At 35.9% G+C, this 17,318-nt stretch overlaps 2 protein-coding genes across 2 annotated transcripts in view; one reads left to right on the top strand and one right to left on the bottom strand.

The window, feature by feature from the left end:
* FGF7 (fibroblast growth factor 7) overlaps nt 1-10,393 on the top strand; it is a 65,934-nt gene extending 55,541 nt beyond the window's left edge. Inside the window, exons 3-4 of the mRNA XM_005863961.2 lie at nt 8,182-8,285; nt 9,313-10,393. Coding sequence (XP_005864023.1) covers nt 8,182-8,285; nt 9,313-9,507 — 299 coding nt within the window. The 3' untranslated portion in view covers nt 9,508-10,393. The remainder of the gene's footprint in view (nt 1-8,181; nt 8,286-9,312) is intronic.
* Nucleotides 1-17,318, bottom strand: part of FAM227B (family with sequence similarity 227, member B) — a 201,768-nt gene that overhangs the window by 117,789 nt on the left and 66,661 nt on the right. The gene's annotated exons all lie outside the window — the stretch shown is intronic.

Raw genomic sequence — 17,318 nt, 5'->3', positions numbered from 1 at the left:
ATGGTGAAAAAACTGGCTATTTTCAGGAAAAAATACCAGTTTAGAGTTTCATCTTTACCATACCCCCATGTTAATTCCAGATGAATTTAAAATATATACTTAAAACTAAAAATATAAAATGTATTTCAGACAGTGAAATGAAAAAAAAGACTTTTAAGTTAAAAAATAATAAATTAGCAAAAATATCTATAGATATGGTTACACAAAATTAATCATTTTTGAATAAATTAATCAGAGAAGTGCAGGATTAGAGAAACAGTGAAATTTAGGGACAGACTATGAGATGTCCAGAGTGCCAAAAGATGCATAGAAGAAAGTTATCATTATCTAAAAAACTCTTGGATTTAGCACTTAGGAGGTCAATGATGAGCCTGAAGAGAGAAAGCCAATAAAGACATTAGAAGTTCGAATACAAGAGTTAAATTGAGGAAAGTGAGATTTACTCCACACTTTGAAGAAATGTGGTACTAGTTAAAGGGAACTGGAGAAGTCTTTTGAAAAGATTCCAGAGTTAAGAGCATTTTATTCAACTGGCCCACAGGCAAAGACCCTAGAGACTGTGAGAAATTCAAGGGCCTACAAATATATTTAAACCTTTAAAATTAAGTATTAGCAATGAGAATTGAAAAGAAAATTAAAACAAAGATTAGCAAATACTTAACATATAAAACATACCATTAAGTCAAATTTATAAAATTTATAATTTTTTCCATAAAATTTGAAAATGATTTGATAATTTTTCATTTTGTAAAAGATCCTAAGAATGTACAATACTTACAAACAATTATAGATAATGGTAAATTCAATTGGTTCCTTTAGGCCAAATAATTTCAAAAAAAATTTATACAAAACTTTGAAATAATTATAAAATATTGTATCTGATGAGAAATCTATAATAATAAAAGCATAATATGCAAATTGACTGAACAACTGAATAGCAGAACGACCATCTGGATGACCTTCCAGACGACCACGCTATGACACGCACTGGTGCCAGGCCAGCCAAGGTGGGTGCAATGTAATTGGTTGGGGGGCCCCCACCATTGTCCCACAGAGGGAGGCCCAGGCCATTCGGCTGGTGGCCACAGAGAGAGGCCCAGGCTACCCTGCTGGCAGCACTGCAGTGGTGGGGCAGGGCCTCCCTCTGCAGGGCAATTGATCTGGGGGCCTGGCGATCGATCGCCCCACAGAGGGAGGCCCAGGCCATCGGCCAGTGATGCTGTGGCAGATGTGTGGGGGTGGCCAGCAATCGCCCCGCAGAGGGAGGCCCAGGCCAGCCAACCGATCACATCCCACACCTGTCACCTGCAGAGGGAGGCAACCGGTGGTGGTGGGCGGGGGCAGTGCCACACAGATGGCAAGCAGTGGCAGTGGTGAGAGTGGGGCCAGCTGCCGGTAGCCAGGGGAAGGAAAGCCCTGATAGGTCCTGATCACTGGCCAGGCCTAGGGACCCTACCCAAGGGGTCCTGGATTGCAAGAGGGTGCAGGCCAGGCTGAGAGACACCCCCTGCTTCCTGTGCATGAATTTTGTGCACCAGGCCTCTAATATCTTAATATTTAATCTGTGTAGGGTAGTCTCAGGAAATAGCAGTACCTAAGGCAGGGGTGGGCAAACTTTTTGACTCGAGGGCCACAATGGGTTCTTAAACTGGACCAGAGGGCCGGAACAAAAGCATGGATGGAGTGTTTGTGTGAACTAATATAAATTCAAAGTAAACATCATTACATAAAAGGGTACAGTCTTTTTTTTTTTTTTTTTAGTTTTATTCATTTCAAACGGGCCGGATCCGGCCCGCGGGCCGTAGTTTGCCCACGGCTGACCTAAGGTCTATGAAGATCTTACAACAGCCCTAATTAAGGAAAACATTTGGAAAGTGGGTTTCTCTTCCTTTTTGCAAGGAAGAGAAGGACTGAAGATATCTAAGGGAAACTAGGAGGAGAGAGAATCATCAGTCTACTGTTCTGTGAGGGCAATTATTTTGAACTTAAAACAGCAAGCACACATACAATAATAACTGCAGTAATTATATGCAAGATATGTGAAAGACATAAGACTGAGATACAGGATTTTAATATGTCACAACTACAGCATATATTTAGAAAAATTCTTTGCTATCCTTATAATCATGTAAAAAATCATAGCAGTATAAATATATACCTTAGCCTTATTCGTTAATTAAAGCCATACTAACATTAAACTAGAAACCAAGCTGATCAAACATGAATGTTTAACATAGGTTACTATTTACTTTCATAATTTATATTATAATTATAATTTGCAAGAAATTCTTCAGACATTATGGAGCGCATTGGGGATTTCTGTATGCATGTGCCATGGAGTTTTAATTTATAAGCCCATGTATATAGAGTGCTATACAAAATAGCCAAAGATATTCAACCCACAAATATATGGGTACAATATATAAAGTGCAGTCAAACTGCAACTAAACACCCAAGAAAAATAGAATTAATTTACAAAAACTATTTTCAAACTTTTTATTCTTGAGATCCCTTTAAAATCCTGAAAGTTATTGAGGATTTCAAAGAGCTTTATTCCATATGGGTTATAATTACTGCTGTTTCCTACATTAGAAATATAAAGTGAGACATTTTTAAAATGTTTATGTATTAACTTATTTAAAAATCATAACAACACATTATAGGTCAATGTGAACATCAACAGACAGTATTAACATAGGAAAAAAAGAGCTGGGTTTATACAGTTTTTGTCATTTTCTCTTCCTATCTACACTGCACATCCAATTAATTTTCCTAAAACACAATTTATATTCTGACATCTTTTTTTCTAATTTTTTTTATTGATTAAGTTATTACATATGTGTCCTTATCCCCACGGTACCTCCCATACCCCCTCCCCACTCATGCCCTCACCCCCCTGTTGTCTGTGTCCATTGGTTAGGCCTATATGCTTGCATATAAGTCCTTTGGTTGATCTCTCCCCCTTACCCCCACCCTCCCCTACCTTCCCTCTGAGGTTTGACGGTCTGATTGATGCTTCTCTGTCTCTGGATCTCTTTTTGTTCATCAGTTTATGTTGTTCATTCATTCATAGTGAGATCATGTGATATTTATCTTTCTCTGACTAGCTTATTTCACTTAGCATAATGCTCTCCAGTTCCATCCATGCTGTTGCAAATGGTAAGAACTCCTCCTTTTTTACCGCACTGTAGTATTCCATTGTGTAGATGTACCACAGTTTTTTAATCCACTCATCTACTGATGAGCACTTAGGCTGTTTCCAAATCTTAGCCATGGTGAATTGTGCTGCTATGAACATAGGGGTGCATATATCCTCTATTGGTGTTTCTAGTTTCTTGGGATATTGACATTTTTCAAATTTCAAACCTCCAATGACTCATTGTCTACAAACAAAAGTTAAAATTCCTTAAATTGACAATAAAGGCCCTCAACAATCTAGTCTTAGCTCCTTTCCACCTTCTTCTATTACTTAGAGACACTTCCTACTCTGGACAGCTGTAGTTTCTCTCTTCTGAACATGACTTTGGAATCTTTGACTCAATGGTCTTACATATACTTTTCCAATTAGAATGATGTTTCCACCCTATGTTTCCATCGCACCTATTTCAACCTTATCCATCCTTCAAGATCTCACTCAAGTTTTGTCTGTTCCTCAACTCCTCCCTTGATCACCTGGGATATTCAATACATCTTCCTTCTGAATTTCTATTGAAGTGATTTTCCATCCTATTCTTTTTAGCAATTGGCACATACTGCTGGGTATCATTCATTTTCTTTTTCTGTAGTAAGAGAAAATTCTAATTGAATTTTGATATACATTTTATTCATGTCCGGATATTTTTATGACATCAGGGTTCTAAATATTACTGGACCTCAGTGATTTTTCCATCCCAAAGCACCTGAGAGATAATACACATATACAGTCACCTGTATACAGAATATTTATATTTCCTAACTTCCCAAAGTGTGTTTCTATTATAATCTTACTCCTCATAGCTGTCCATATTTCACAAAGAGAAGTCATAAACTTGGTAGGCAGATCTTAATCCATCACTGAAGACATTATTAGTAGTAACTAATAATAAACCCCAGATATACTACATATTTGGAATAAGAATAAGTAATAAAAATGCCAGTATAAAAAGTGTCTTGCACATTCAATCATATTATATTGTTAATTAAAATCTAGACTGTATTTTAAATTAACAGACTTTTAAAAGAAAGTTTTAGATTAACAGAAAAATTGGGTAGATAGTAGTTCCCACTATATCATCCCAACCTCTCCTCACAGTTCCTCTATTATTAACAACTTGCATTAATATGGAACATTTGTTAAAATTGAAGAGTCAATAATGAATCATATTATTAACTAAAGTCCATAGTTTACACTAAAGTTTACTCTTTTCTACTAGTATATGTAGTTCCATGTGTTTTGACAAATGTCTAACATCATGTATCCACTATTACAACACCATACAGAATAGTTTCATTGTGTTAAAAATCCCATTCTTCACACTTTCATTCCTTCTCATCTCTCCCCAAACTCTTGTCTGTGTAGTTGAACCCTCCCCAGAATGTATTTTTCTATTATAACATCACTCCTCATAACTGTCTATATTTCACAAAGTTGAAATCATACAGTATGTAGCCTTTCATAAATCTAGGCTCACCAGAAAAGATAAACTTATATTTTTCTTGTATAAAGAAAAAATATACAGTAAATAAAAACCATGTACAATTAACTTATTTGGATAGCCACCTTAATATTGACACACTATATATTTTTATTTATATTTTCCAAGCAACTGCCTGGCTTGTGGGTTGAAGGGCAGGATATAATAAGCTTAAATAGTTCATTCTTCTACAGATCTTTGTGGATTTGTAGGAACATTACTTTTCCCTTCTGCATTTGAACAAAAGAGTCGTCACTGTAGTTTCTTCATTCTTAGGGTTTGTTTGTTTTTCTTTTGAATAAAAGAGGGCACAGCACAAGGGAAGAACAGACTAGAAAGTCAGGGCTGATAGGGTATTGATTCTGCCAACACTACTTAATATTCTCCCAGGCATTCTACTTTTAACTCTGTTGATTTCCTAGTGAAAGATATTATTTAAATACATCAAACAATTAAGAATATCCCTGAATCAGGAACCTTATCATTTCAGGTCTATTTTAATCCCAGTTAAAGATAGAATCTTTAAAGATTGAGCATATTTTCATATGCCTATTTGCCATCTGTGGATCTACATTGATAAGGCACCTACCAGTTCAGATATTGCTCACTGTGAACTGGGTTGTTAAAAATCTAAACCCTTTCTAATATAATAAACCCCGACATGTGGAGAGATATGATGAACAATATTTATCACCTATGAAGTATCAGAGTGCAACAAAAATAAGATGGGCAATGGACAGGTAGGGGATAGAGAAAAAAAGGGTTTGGAGGTGAGACAATATAAGCATATTGTCATGACTGGACCTGAAAGAGAAGTTGTCTGCATATCATAATCAACAATTCCTCTATCACAGTTACATTGTGTGAACACTGGTCTATAAAAGAAAAGCCAGCAAACATTACAGATTCCATTCCCTAATTACAATTGAGAATGGAAGATATCCTAAGCCTATTCACCAGCACTCTTCTATCTACGAAAAAATATAACATTGAATAAAGGCTGGGAAGCAGGAGTAAATGGATTGACCATAAGGAAAACACTGACCTCTTCATTTAATTTTGCAGTGGTAAGTGGGTTTAGAAGCCCACTGCTCCATATGTTCTTAAATAGATACATTTGCAATTTAGAAGATACTGCAAATATGTTAAATCAGTGAATTTTTTCAGTATCATTCATGGTATTAGTACAAATATAACCTAATCGGATTCAGAGGCATTGTAAATGATTTCCCTTTGCTATTCCTTTCATGAACACAAAGAAGAGTTAGTTACCAGATACAGTGCTCCCAAAGGGCACGGGTTGTCTCTGAAATGACCTTGAACAGACTGGCTCTCAGTGAAGATTCGTTAAATGCTGTATGACTGCACCAGTATCACAGCCTTCATGTGTTTGTAAACAATTGCTAAAGTTTCCCGGAGCCTTCTTTTCAGGGCTGTGTTTTCCAAAAAGTTTTTTTCTCATTCAATTAAGGTATATCTACAGATGTGTTTGCTGCCTATATTAGATTTTTAACTTCTGGAATTCAGAAACCAGGGCAATTTTCCTTAATTTGTATCCTAAAATTATAGTACAGTACTATGCATCCTGACTATACTTTATAAATACCTAGAAAGATTAATATCCATTCCTTTGCATTTTATATATAGAGCCCAGTTTTTGGATGAGCAGCTCTGAATGCTCAACTAAATGAGCCCTGACAGGTGCCAAGCACAGTATACTGGAAAGTGGCTTCTATATGCAGCACATATGTGAGACAGATAACAAATATTAGCCAGGCTACATTAATCCCGATGAAAAGAGTAACAACTTTATTCTCTAGATAAGAAAACCAAAGCAAAAAGAATAAGAGGATGAACTAAAGGCATACAGTAAAACATCAGATTTCCCTTTTATTAAATGAATATTTTATAAAATAGCTTTTGGAGTCTCAATTTATACAGATAATTTTGACTTGGAATTTTCTTTGTATTGTGTGAGGGGCAGGAAAGAGAATGTCTCATGTTTGCACCTTCATGTTGAAAGTATAATTAATGGAAATTACATAAAAAGGTTCACTAAACTTTTAATTCCCAAATCATCTTTAAAAATTTCTTGAGGTTTGACTGTATTTAGTATGAGTCATTAAAATATATCACTTAAGGGTAATATACATAATGCAAAATAATAGTGTAACATTCTTGGGGGAACTACAAGTTTTGTAAAACTAATTTCAAAATTACTTAGGTACACATTTATAAAATAACATATGAGTAGGATTCATAATTTTGTTTTAAATTATCTTTTCATGTATCACAAAACTGACTATTAATCTTTTTTGAAGTTTAGGCTCTGTTTACCATCATTTACAATTGCTTTGACTGGATTTTTATTCAATTTCAGTATATTCAAGAGATATTCTGTTAGCAATATTTTTAAAGAGATAGTTTAAGTAGAAAAATAAAGATGTCAGCTTATTATGCTTTTGTAGTATTACTAGATGTCCGGTGCACGAATTCATGCACAGGTGAGGTCCCTTGGCCTGGCCAGCGATGTGGGCTGATTGGGGCCATCTCGCCCAGTCCTGATTGGGGCCCAATCAGGCCAATCAAGGCCGGCTGGCTGGGGAGGGACCATGGGAAGGCCCTAGGGCAGGGGTGGGCAAACTTTTTGACTTGAGGGCCACAATGGGTTCTTAAACTGGACCAGAGGGCTGGAACAAAAGCATGGATGGAGTGTTTGTGTGAACTAATATAAATTCAAAGTAAACATCATTACATAAAAGAGTACGGTCTTTTTTTTTTTAGTTTTATTCATTTCAAACAGGCCGGATCCGGCCTGCGGGCCGTAGTTTGCCCACGGCTGCCCTAGGGCATATCCGGCCCTAGAGTCCTGATCAGCCTGACCCCAGCAGCAAGCTAACCTACCAGTTGGAGCACCTGCCCCCTGGTGGTCAGTGTGCATCATAGCGACTAGTCGAGCGGTCGACTGAACAGTTGGACACTTAGCATATTACGCTTTTATTATATAGGATATAACAATTAAGAGCCAGGCCATCTCGATTCAAATTCCACTTCTGCCACTTACCAGCTGAGAGAATTTGGGCAAATTACTAAATTCCTCTCTGCCTGAGCTTCTTGATCTGTAAACTGGGGATAACAAGAGTACATGCCTCATAGTCTGGGTGGTGAGTAAATGTGTTAATACATAAGTGCTGGAACAATTCTTAGCTATTTTTTAATGTTATTATTCTTGTAAACTAGAAATGTAATTCTAGAGAAGAAAAAGCTAAATTCATATATGTAACTATTTCATTGAATCCAGATAAGTATATTTTTCTACAAAATAAAAAATCAGTAGTTTGCACATATATAATAAGAAGTAGTGATCTGGTGTTTGTGTGTATGTGCTAAGTAAATCACATTAATAATCTTAACTTCCAATTGAACAGAAATAAAGACAAACGGCCATTCTTGCATAATGTGCAAAGCTGAGTGAATAACTGACATGTCTTTCTGTGATTCCTTGCAGATATTATGGAAATCAGGACAGTGGAAGTTGGAATTGTGGCAATCAAAGGGGTGGAAAGTGAATATTTTCTTGCAATGAACAAGGAAGGAAAACTCTATGCAAAGGTATTAATAATTGATAGCATAGCCTTAATTTTCCAAACTTATTTTTACCAAGAACATATTGCCTTTCTGAAAAGTAAAAAATGGAATTAATTTTTCTCTAACCATATAATGATTTCATTACAATATTTTATATTCAAGCATTAAGAAAAATGTTTTCTGTGTGACTCTGGACAAATTGTTTAGTTTTCTGGACTTCGGTTTCTTCATCTGTGAAATGAGCTAAACTAGTTAACTTCTAAGGATTCTTCCAGCTCTAACATTCCATGTGCATTTTAGATATTTAAAATCTTAAATTTCCATCCATCAGTACTAAAGCTCTATTGTTAGAGTTCACCCAATTTGCACATGACTGACATGGAAATTCTTGGGGTGGGGGGGAATTCAGAAGTTTGTTTATCAATCCCAAAATTATGGGCTTTGAACTGCAAGTATTACCATCGTTCTTACTTTATTACAATGTAAAATATGTAACAGTTCATCCCACAGTAATAAAGTATAACTAGATTTCTTTTGTATTCTCAGAGTCCAGCACAATACCTGGCACAGGTTAATTACATAAAAACACAGGTTTAACTGAATGAATGAATGAATGAATTAGATGGATGAACAAATAAATTCACCTTTTATTTTCCATCACTATTGCAGACAGTGTAGTAGGAAATAAAGGTTGTGAAATATGTCTTTCAGCTGAGGAAGGCAGAGGCTCTGCTAGTCATATCAAAGTTTCAGTGGCAGGCACAGTAAAATGAGAGCTGCTAATTAGGGGGAAATCACTCCCATTATTAAAGATCAGAAGCAACTGACTGCCCAAAGCTACATGTTTGAAACCATGTTGCATAACTAAATGTGTATCATTTTATTTTTAAATTTAAGATCTTATTTTTTTGCAAATGTGTAAACTGCAATTATGCCCACTAAAAAAAGTCATACATGCTTTAATTCTACCAAATATTATTGCTTACTCTTTGTTTAATTGAGCAGCTCTAAAAATCATTTGGCTAATGTTGTTTGTTTGTTGTTTTAACAGAAAGAGTGCAATGAAGATTGCAACTTCAAAGAATTAATCCTGGAAAACCATTATAACACATATGCATCAGCTAAATGGACACACGGTGGAGGAGAAATGTTTGTTGCCTTAAGTCAAAAGGGGTTGCCTGTAAGAGGGAAAAAAACGAAGAAAGAACAAAAAACAGCTCACTTTCTTCCTATGGCAATAACCTAATCATATATGCTATATAAGAAACCAGTTCCAGCAGGGAGATTTCTTTAAGTGGACTGTTTTCTTTTCTTTTCTCTTCTCTAAGTAACCAAGAAAGGCTGGAAAACTACTGAAAAACTGATCAAGCTGGACTTGCGCATTATGTTTATTTTAAGAGACTGCATTAAAAAGGTTTGAAAAATAAACACAAAAATCAGATTTAGTAACTAAAAGTTGTAAAAAATTGTAAAACTGGTTGTACAATCATGATGTTAGTAATAGTAATTTTTTTCTTAAATTAATTTACCCTTAAGAGTATGTTAGATTTGATTATCTGATAATGATTATTTAAATATTCTTTTCTGCTTATTAAATGGCTGCTATAATAATAATAATGCAGATGATGTTATATAAGATATGTCAGACCTAAAGGCTGCTGGAATGATTTGTCAGATAATCAAGCCAATGCGAACTATGAAAGATGAGCAGTAGCTGAAATGCTTTCTAGTGAAAAATTATAATTCACTTAAACTCTAATCAGAAAAGAAGGAATATTCTCAAAAAATTCTATTATGGAATTGAATAGTTATACAAAGTATATGATTAGAACATTTTTGTGCCTACTAACAGGAACAAAATTCCTAATGCTGCTCAAATTGAAAGGGTATTGCTACAAGGATGTTTTCAAAAATTTTGTATATAAAATAGCAATAATGGTAATAATACTGTACTTCATCTCACTTGCCACAAAAAAACATTTTATAATCCCTAAAAGTTAAAATTCAAGTAATATAATCTATCTTTTGTATAATTCATATTCAGGAATATGGCTTATAATAATGTTTTCCCCACAAATAATCATGCTTTTTCTTTTTGGTGGTTACAGCATTAAACTCTATTTTAAGTTGTATATGAACTTTATTGTTTTGTTATTTAAGTTTATGTTATTTATAAAAAACAACCTTAATAAGCTGTATCTGTTTCATATGCTTTTAATTGTAAAGCAATAACAAAACCGGCTGGCTCCACTGCAAGTTCCCTCCCCCTTGTGACCAACACCAAGTCCAGTACACAACACTTGGGCCAGCAAATCCTGGATGACAGACAAAAATGACAGCCTGCAGCAATCTCACAATAGATGTCTCACAGGGAACAATCCAAAAATGTGAAATATGTTTTGCCACATACTCTTGTCAATTAAATTGAATCGTATAAGTTAAAAGAACTCACAGAATTTTAAAGTTAGACTATATTTGAGTTTATCAGTAGAAAATACCATATTTTAAAAACATGCATATTTAAAGTTAGTAATTTTTCTAATCTTTAGAAATCTGGACATTTGGAGTATGGCAGCATTAAAAGTGGTTTCCCTGTTAGATGGCAAGAGTACAATGCCCAAAATAGGATATTGAGGCCCAGAATATCATAAAGGTCTGAAATCAGGCTACAGATAATGGATTTATCAGAAAACAAATCTCCACTCATAACTCTTCCATTGGCACCTGATATATTCATTAATAGGAGGTCAAAAGTTATCTAAATTATACTATTGACATGCTCACCATGGTGGTTGTAATTTCAAAATATTTTTCATTCAAGTTCCTTTGTTTTATATAAATGTTACTAGAGGCCCAGTGCACAAATTCATGCATGGGTGGGGTCAGGCTGACCGGATTCAATAAGGGCAAATTGGGAGAAGGAGATAGCGGGAGGTTGGCCAGCCGGCCTGCCCTGATCCCGGGGAGGGGTGTGGGCAATTGGCCCATGGGCCCCACCCCTGATTGGAGTGGGGGTGCCGATTGGGGGTGGGGATGGCCTGGAGAGGGGCTGTGGGTGGTGAGCTGGCTGGCCCGACCCCCGATTGGTGTGTGGGGAGCCGATTGGGGGCTGAGTTGGCTGGGGGGAGGGGCCACAGGCCGATCAGGTGGTGGGGGCCCATTGAAGGTGGGGCTGGCCAGGGAGAGGGGCCGCAGGTGGTTGGCCAGCCGGCCTGCCCTCGATCGGGGTGGGAGAGGGTGATCAGGGATAGGGTCAGCTTGGGGGAGGGGCTGTGGGAGGTTGGCTGGCTGGCCCCACTCCCCCAATCGGGCTGGTTCACTGGCTACAGTGGGCATCATAGCAACCAGTCGTTCTGGTCATTACGGTGTTCCGATTGCTGGCTTTTTATATATATAGATATGGTAATACATTTATAGGTGAGAGTTACATGAAACAGCTAAATAAACAGAAATAAAAAATTCAATTGGTTTTCTTGTGGTTCACCTGTCTAACGAGACTGCAGGAAGCTAAAAAGCTACCCTTTCCAAGATCTACTCTGGGGAGATGCCAAGAATGATTTTTTCTTAAAAATTTTTTTTAAATTGATTTCAGAAAGAAAGAGAGAAGGAGAAACAGAAACACTGATGGCAGAGAATCATCGACTGGCTGCCTCCTGCATGCCCCTTGCATGTGCCCTGACCGGGAATTGAACAGTGACCTGGTCCATTGGTCGACGCTCAACCACTGAGCCACCATGGCCAGGCCAAGAATGATATTTTTAACTGTTATCTGACTCAAGGGCCTTACTAGTCTAGGTTCCTAGATCAGCTTCTGGAGTCTTGTGAACATGTGAGGGCAGAAGAGGACCTATGTTTTTCATATTTATTTTCTTAGGACCTAGCAGAATATGTGTCCATACTCAAATTTTATATGAACTGATTTAATGTTTGAATATCAAAAAAATTCATAATGAGACTAATTTTACTTCATTTGTAAAAGTTAGGGTGAAACATGATTATATGGAAATGTAAGCAGAAATATATGTGTGTGTATATGTGTGTGTATATATATATATATAATATATATATATACTAGTAGCCCGGTAGCAGCAGGCGGGGAACGTTGGCTTCCTGCGTCACTGGAGCAAGCAAGCCTCCTGTTCGCTTCAGGTGCCTGGCTGCCGGCCGCCATCTTGGTTGGCAGTTAATTTGCATATCTCCCTGATTAGCCAATGGGAAGCGTTCGGGGCCACAGTCAATTTGCATCTTTCTCTTTTATTAGATAGGATGATACAAGCTCGTTAGGATCCAATACTCTTTGTCTATGAAGTTATAGTTACAATCAAATTACACAGCAATGCTGAATTAAGCAAACCAATATTTAGCAGTAATTCCAATCTGGGAGCATTTCTAGAAATACTTTTAACTCTTTGTCCCCTCCTTTTTTACATCTATCATGAAAATTTTAGAATATCTGTACTAGTTACATATGCTTAGAATTCTAGAATCTTAAAACTATAAGGGGCCTTAGTCCCTCCTATTTATCTGCAGACCAGGAAATTAAGATTATGATACATCCAAAGTCACGTACCTGGTTAGGTAGAGAGCTGTCACAAGAGTCTAGAGCACTTAGCATGTGCCTCCTACTCTTAGACTATTAGGATTATTAGTGGTCTCATTAAAAAAAATACTATTGAGATATAATATTTATATTTGAATGTACATATATATGCATGACTTATGTTTTGGCAATTCACTTCATATATAATTAATTAGTCTATACTGTGATCTCAATCAAAAGGATGAAAGAAATAATGCAATTTCTCATCCTAATTCCTAGTCAACTCTTACATGTACCCCTTTGTTCACAAATGGACAGCACTGTGCAAAATATCCATATAAACAGATTAATCTTTTCTTAAGATGGTCTTTGAAAAGAATGGTGGTTAAATACCTAGGTTTCCAATAATTAGGAAGGAAAAAACTAAAAGAATATAAATTGTTAGCAAAAGAAGTTAATACAGAAGATACTTTCAATGCAGTTAGTGAAGTAAAACATTTTCACATGAAGAAGCTGTAAGTTATCAGCCTTTGAGTTGGTAATAAACTAAACTCGATAGAAGAGTTCTGGAGATGAATTCTTAGTTTCCATCAGTGCCTCTTCCAATGTTCTACTGAAATGCCAATAATAGAGGCAGGGAATGAGAGTCTAAGGTCTTTGTGTCACCCACCAAAGACACAAAAAGACTCATGTAATTTTTGCATTTTATTCCATAATACATTTGTTTGCACTTTAATATGAAAGTGACACCAGTGAGTAAAAGTGATCCACCAGAAAGATGTATAAATTTTATCATAATGGCTTCATTTACACCACTACCCTATTGCCATATACTTGGGCATGAATAAGTCACAAGAGATCCTATACCTTATCATAGTCCAACTTTACACACAGATGATACATGGCAAAAGAAAACCCAAAAGTATTATCTAAAATTCACTCTGGATAAGAGTGATATTAAAAAATGTAACGACCAGTATGAGTGGTTACTGGTCAATCATAATATATCATTGATCTATCAGAATAGATTCAGGGCACTGTGACTTATTTGTGGACACCAGATGATTATCAGCCTTAACCATTTCCATGATGACCCCAAAACAGAGTTTTTAGAAAATATTATCAATTGGCTCTGTGGTTAGAGCTCTTAATGCATTATCCTAATATGAAATAGTTCATTAAAACTTTATTTCTAACTCTTTCAGCATTTTTGTTAGGCTACTGTATTTTACTTCTATATTCAATGAAACTGCTGCTTTCAATGATGGTGATGTTCCCTTTAGGCTCACATGTGCTCCTCTAACTTTGAATGGTGTATCAAGGAAATTTATTTATTTTGAGTTGAGGAAGCAAGAAATAATGAAGTCCTAGTCTTTTCCCCACAATACCTGTATTTCCTCTCAGCTGAGAAGATGGCTCATATATATATTTTTTTACTTTCTGATTATTTTGTGGTTTCAGTTTCTAAATCCTCATATCAAATTTATTTTCTTTCCTATCACCAGAACTTATATTCTAATAATAAAAAATGAGTTGAGTAATAATATTTAGCTTGAAGATGACAGGCCTCTCTCTTGACCAACCCAGCCATGTCTTAGTTTTCTATGGTTATATAACACATTATCTTAAAAATTAGTGGCTTAAATAGCAAATATTTATTATCTCATAGTTTATGGGCTCAGGGACCTGGGCATGGCTTCACAATGTGTTTCTAGTTAGAATCTCTTATAAGTCTGCATCAAGGTGTTGGCCAGGCTTGCAGTCATCTATTATCTCTATGCCCAACCTGGAGAGGGATCCAACCTTAGATTCTCACTGGTTGTTGGCTCACAACACCACTTCCCCATGATGGGCCTCCCCATAGCACGACTGTTTCCCACAGAGCAAGGAATCAGAAAGAATGAGAGAGTACTAGTAAATTCCTTAAAATAGCATCCAAAGCTGTCATACAATTGGCTCTTACCTTACCTGTCCAATCTTCTCACTGCTCAACAACAAACCTTAAAGTTTCCTTAGTCCATTGTGTTTATCTCATCACCAGGCCATAAGTTTTACAAGGAAAGGACCTTACATGTTTTGTTCACTTACATATCCCAATGCATCTTTAACAGTCTCTAGCACATAGTAAGTAAGCCCTCAGTAAATATTCAGTGAACAAATGGATAAATGAATTCCAGTTCAGGAACAGAATAATGAGCATACATAACTACAAAGCATTATGTCAATATTGAAACAAATGCAGATGTTTTGTTCAAACTAGTGATTCTCTCAGAAGTATTTCCATGTCACTCAATAGATGATATTAAAGCATTTTATAATACAATGAAAAACCATTGCTTTTTCATGCCATCCAGCACCTCTGACCACTGCTACCAATTAATGACCAACATATCTGGGGCAGGGATTTGCAGGTCACCCTATGGCAGACCATGGGAAATTATCTTAAAAGCTAAATGAGTAATTAGAAAGTTGCTTGGTGAGCATGACATTAAAGCACAGAGAAATAAAATGGCTTAAAAAGACATATTAATCGAATTATTATGAAACCTAATTCACAATGATCAAATCTGGATAGTTCTGTATAAACAATGCCAGTTCCTGTTTCTTTGTGCTTCCTCTATCCTATGCCACATGTTGTTTTCCCAACTTGTGTTCATACAATCTTTCTCCATATAATATCAAATACAACCAACAACAATACAATAATACAACTTATTAAATTAGTACCACATTGGGAGTTTATATCTCTGGCCATCTTATTAGTGTCTGGGAGTTTCCTCACTCTTTACCATGCAAACTTCTTGGTTTTCTTTCAGTGATGTATAATGAAAAGCACAATGTCAAGCTTTTACTGGCTTAATTTTCAGAGAGCTACCTTATTTCCAAGTTTTAAGGGTTGTTTTTTAAATGTCTCTAAGCATTGGTGACAGTGAAGAGTGAAGAGTCTCTGAAAAATGACAGAGGTGCAAATTAAAGTTTAACTAGCTCATCCATCTGGCTAATACTTTAAGTATTTTTGGAACTCATCATTTGCTGAATAGCAACGTGTACTGCGTATGAGTAATTACTACCTTTCTTTTTTATTTTCATCTCCCCACAGTACCATGTGAAGTAATTTGCACATAAGGTACTTAAAAGCTACATGTTAACTGAGTGTAAAGATTTTTTAATTTGCTTGTAGTTAAAACTATAGTTCATTAAAAATCATGGAGTTAATGTTTTAACCTTAAAGTCTAGATAAAGAGGGAAAATTGGGTTTAAAAATTAGGGGACAGGTATAAAAACATTTTTTAAAATGATCCTCATCTTAGTTTAAAAGGTTATATGGTGTTGTACCATTATAAGAAGAATGAACATTAAAACTTTAGTCTTGTAAGTAATCTAACAATTCACTGGTTAAGGGGAGCTGGCTTGTAAATCCTGTGTCATTCCAGATACTGGATTCTATAACTGCTTACATCCCTCTCCTGAAAGTGGAGGTATGCCTCTTTGTTTGGAAGGCAAATTTTAACTATCAGCTGTCTATTTACTTCATTGAAAACAAAAAAAGAAAATTCTCTTAGTTTAAAATTCTGTAGAAAAGTTAACCCACATGACAGTAAGCACCTCAGATGTCAAGAAGAAAAAACAATGTTTTAAATATGTTTTGGATTAGAAGCGGCAGTTCTGAGACATCAGGAGACATGGAGCACAAGTGATTTTATTCCTTGAAAGCCATATATGCACACATGCATGTAAATGCTTATGTTTTACCCTGTTTTGCTCTTGACCTGCCTTGGCATTCCTACAGCACACAGATTAAGGTATTGATACACACAAAGGCAGAGAGAAGGAGAAACTATAGAGAGGTAAAAATGCTAAAATCATCAATGTAAGCCACTAGTTTCTATTACTAATTCCACTTCAATAGTCAACAATCACTTTGGAAGATTATCAGCACCTATGGATATAAGGTATAGAGCAGTGATGGTGAACCTTTTGAGCTCGGCGTGTCAGCATTTTGAAAAACCCTAACTTAACTCTGGTGCCGTGTCACATATAGAATTGTTTTGATATTTGCAACCATAGTAAAACAAAGACTTATATTTTTGATATTTATTTTATATATTTAAATGTCATTTAACAAAGAAAAATCAACCAAAAGAATGAGTTCGCGTGTCACCTCTGACACGTGTGTCATAGGTTCGCCATCACTGGTATAGAGTAAACAAAATGTTGGAAAAGGGAATATAGAAATAATTTATTCTAATCACCTTTTTTTTCCAGGTGGAGAAATAAGGCTAAGAAGGGTTTTATGACACATTCAAGGACATTCAAGTCTTTTATGTGCAAGTTAAATATATCAGACCCAAGGAAATATTAGAATCTGTAGAAAAGTCTCCAAATCAAAATATATTTATATCCTGAGTAAATTTATCTGAGTCTTACATGTGGGGCATCCTCCACAATGATGATTGAGTCCAGCTTGGGGATAAGCCACAAAGAAACTGTAAAACTGTTAACCTGGATATGGGAGT

This window comes from Myotis brandtii, unplaced genomic scaffold (genome assembly GCF_000412655.1).
Source record: "Myotis brandtii unplaced genomic scaffold, ASM41265v1 scaffold182, whole genome shotgun sequence".
Classification (NCBI taxonomy): Eukaryota; Metazoa; Chordata; class Mammalia; order Chiroptera; family Vespertilionidae; genus Myotis; species Myotis brandtii.
This window is presented reverse-complemented; position numbering and strand designations above follow the sequence as displayed.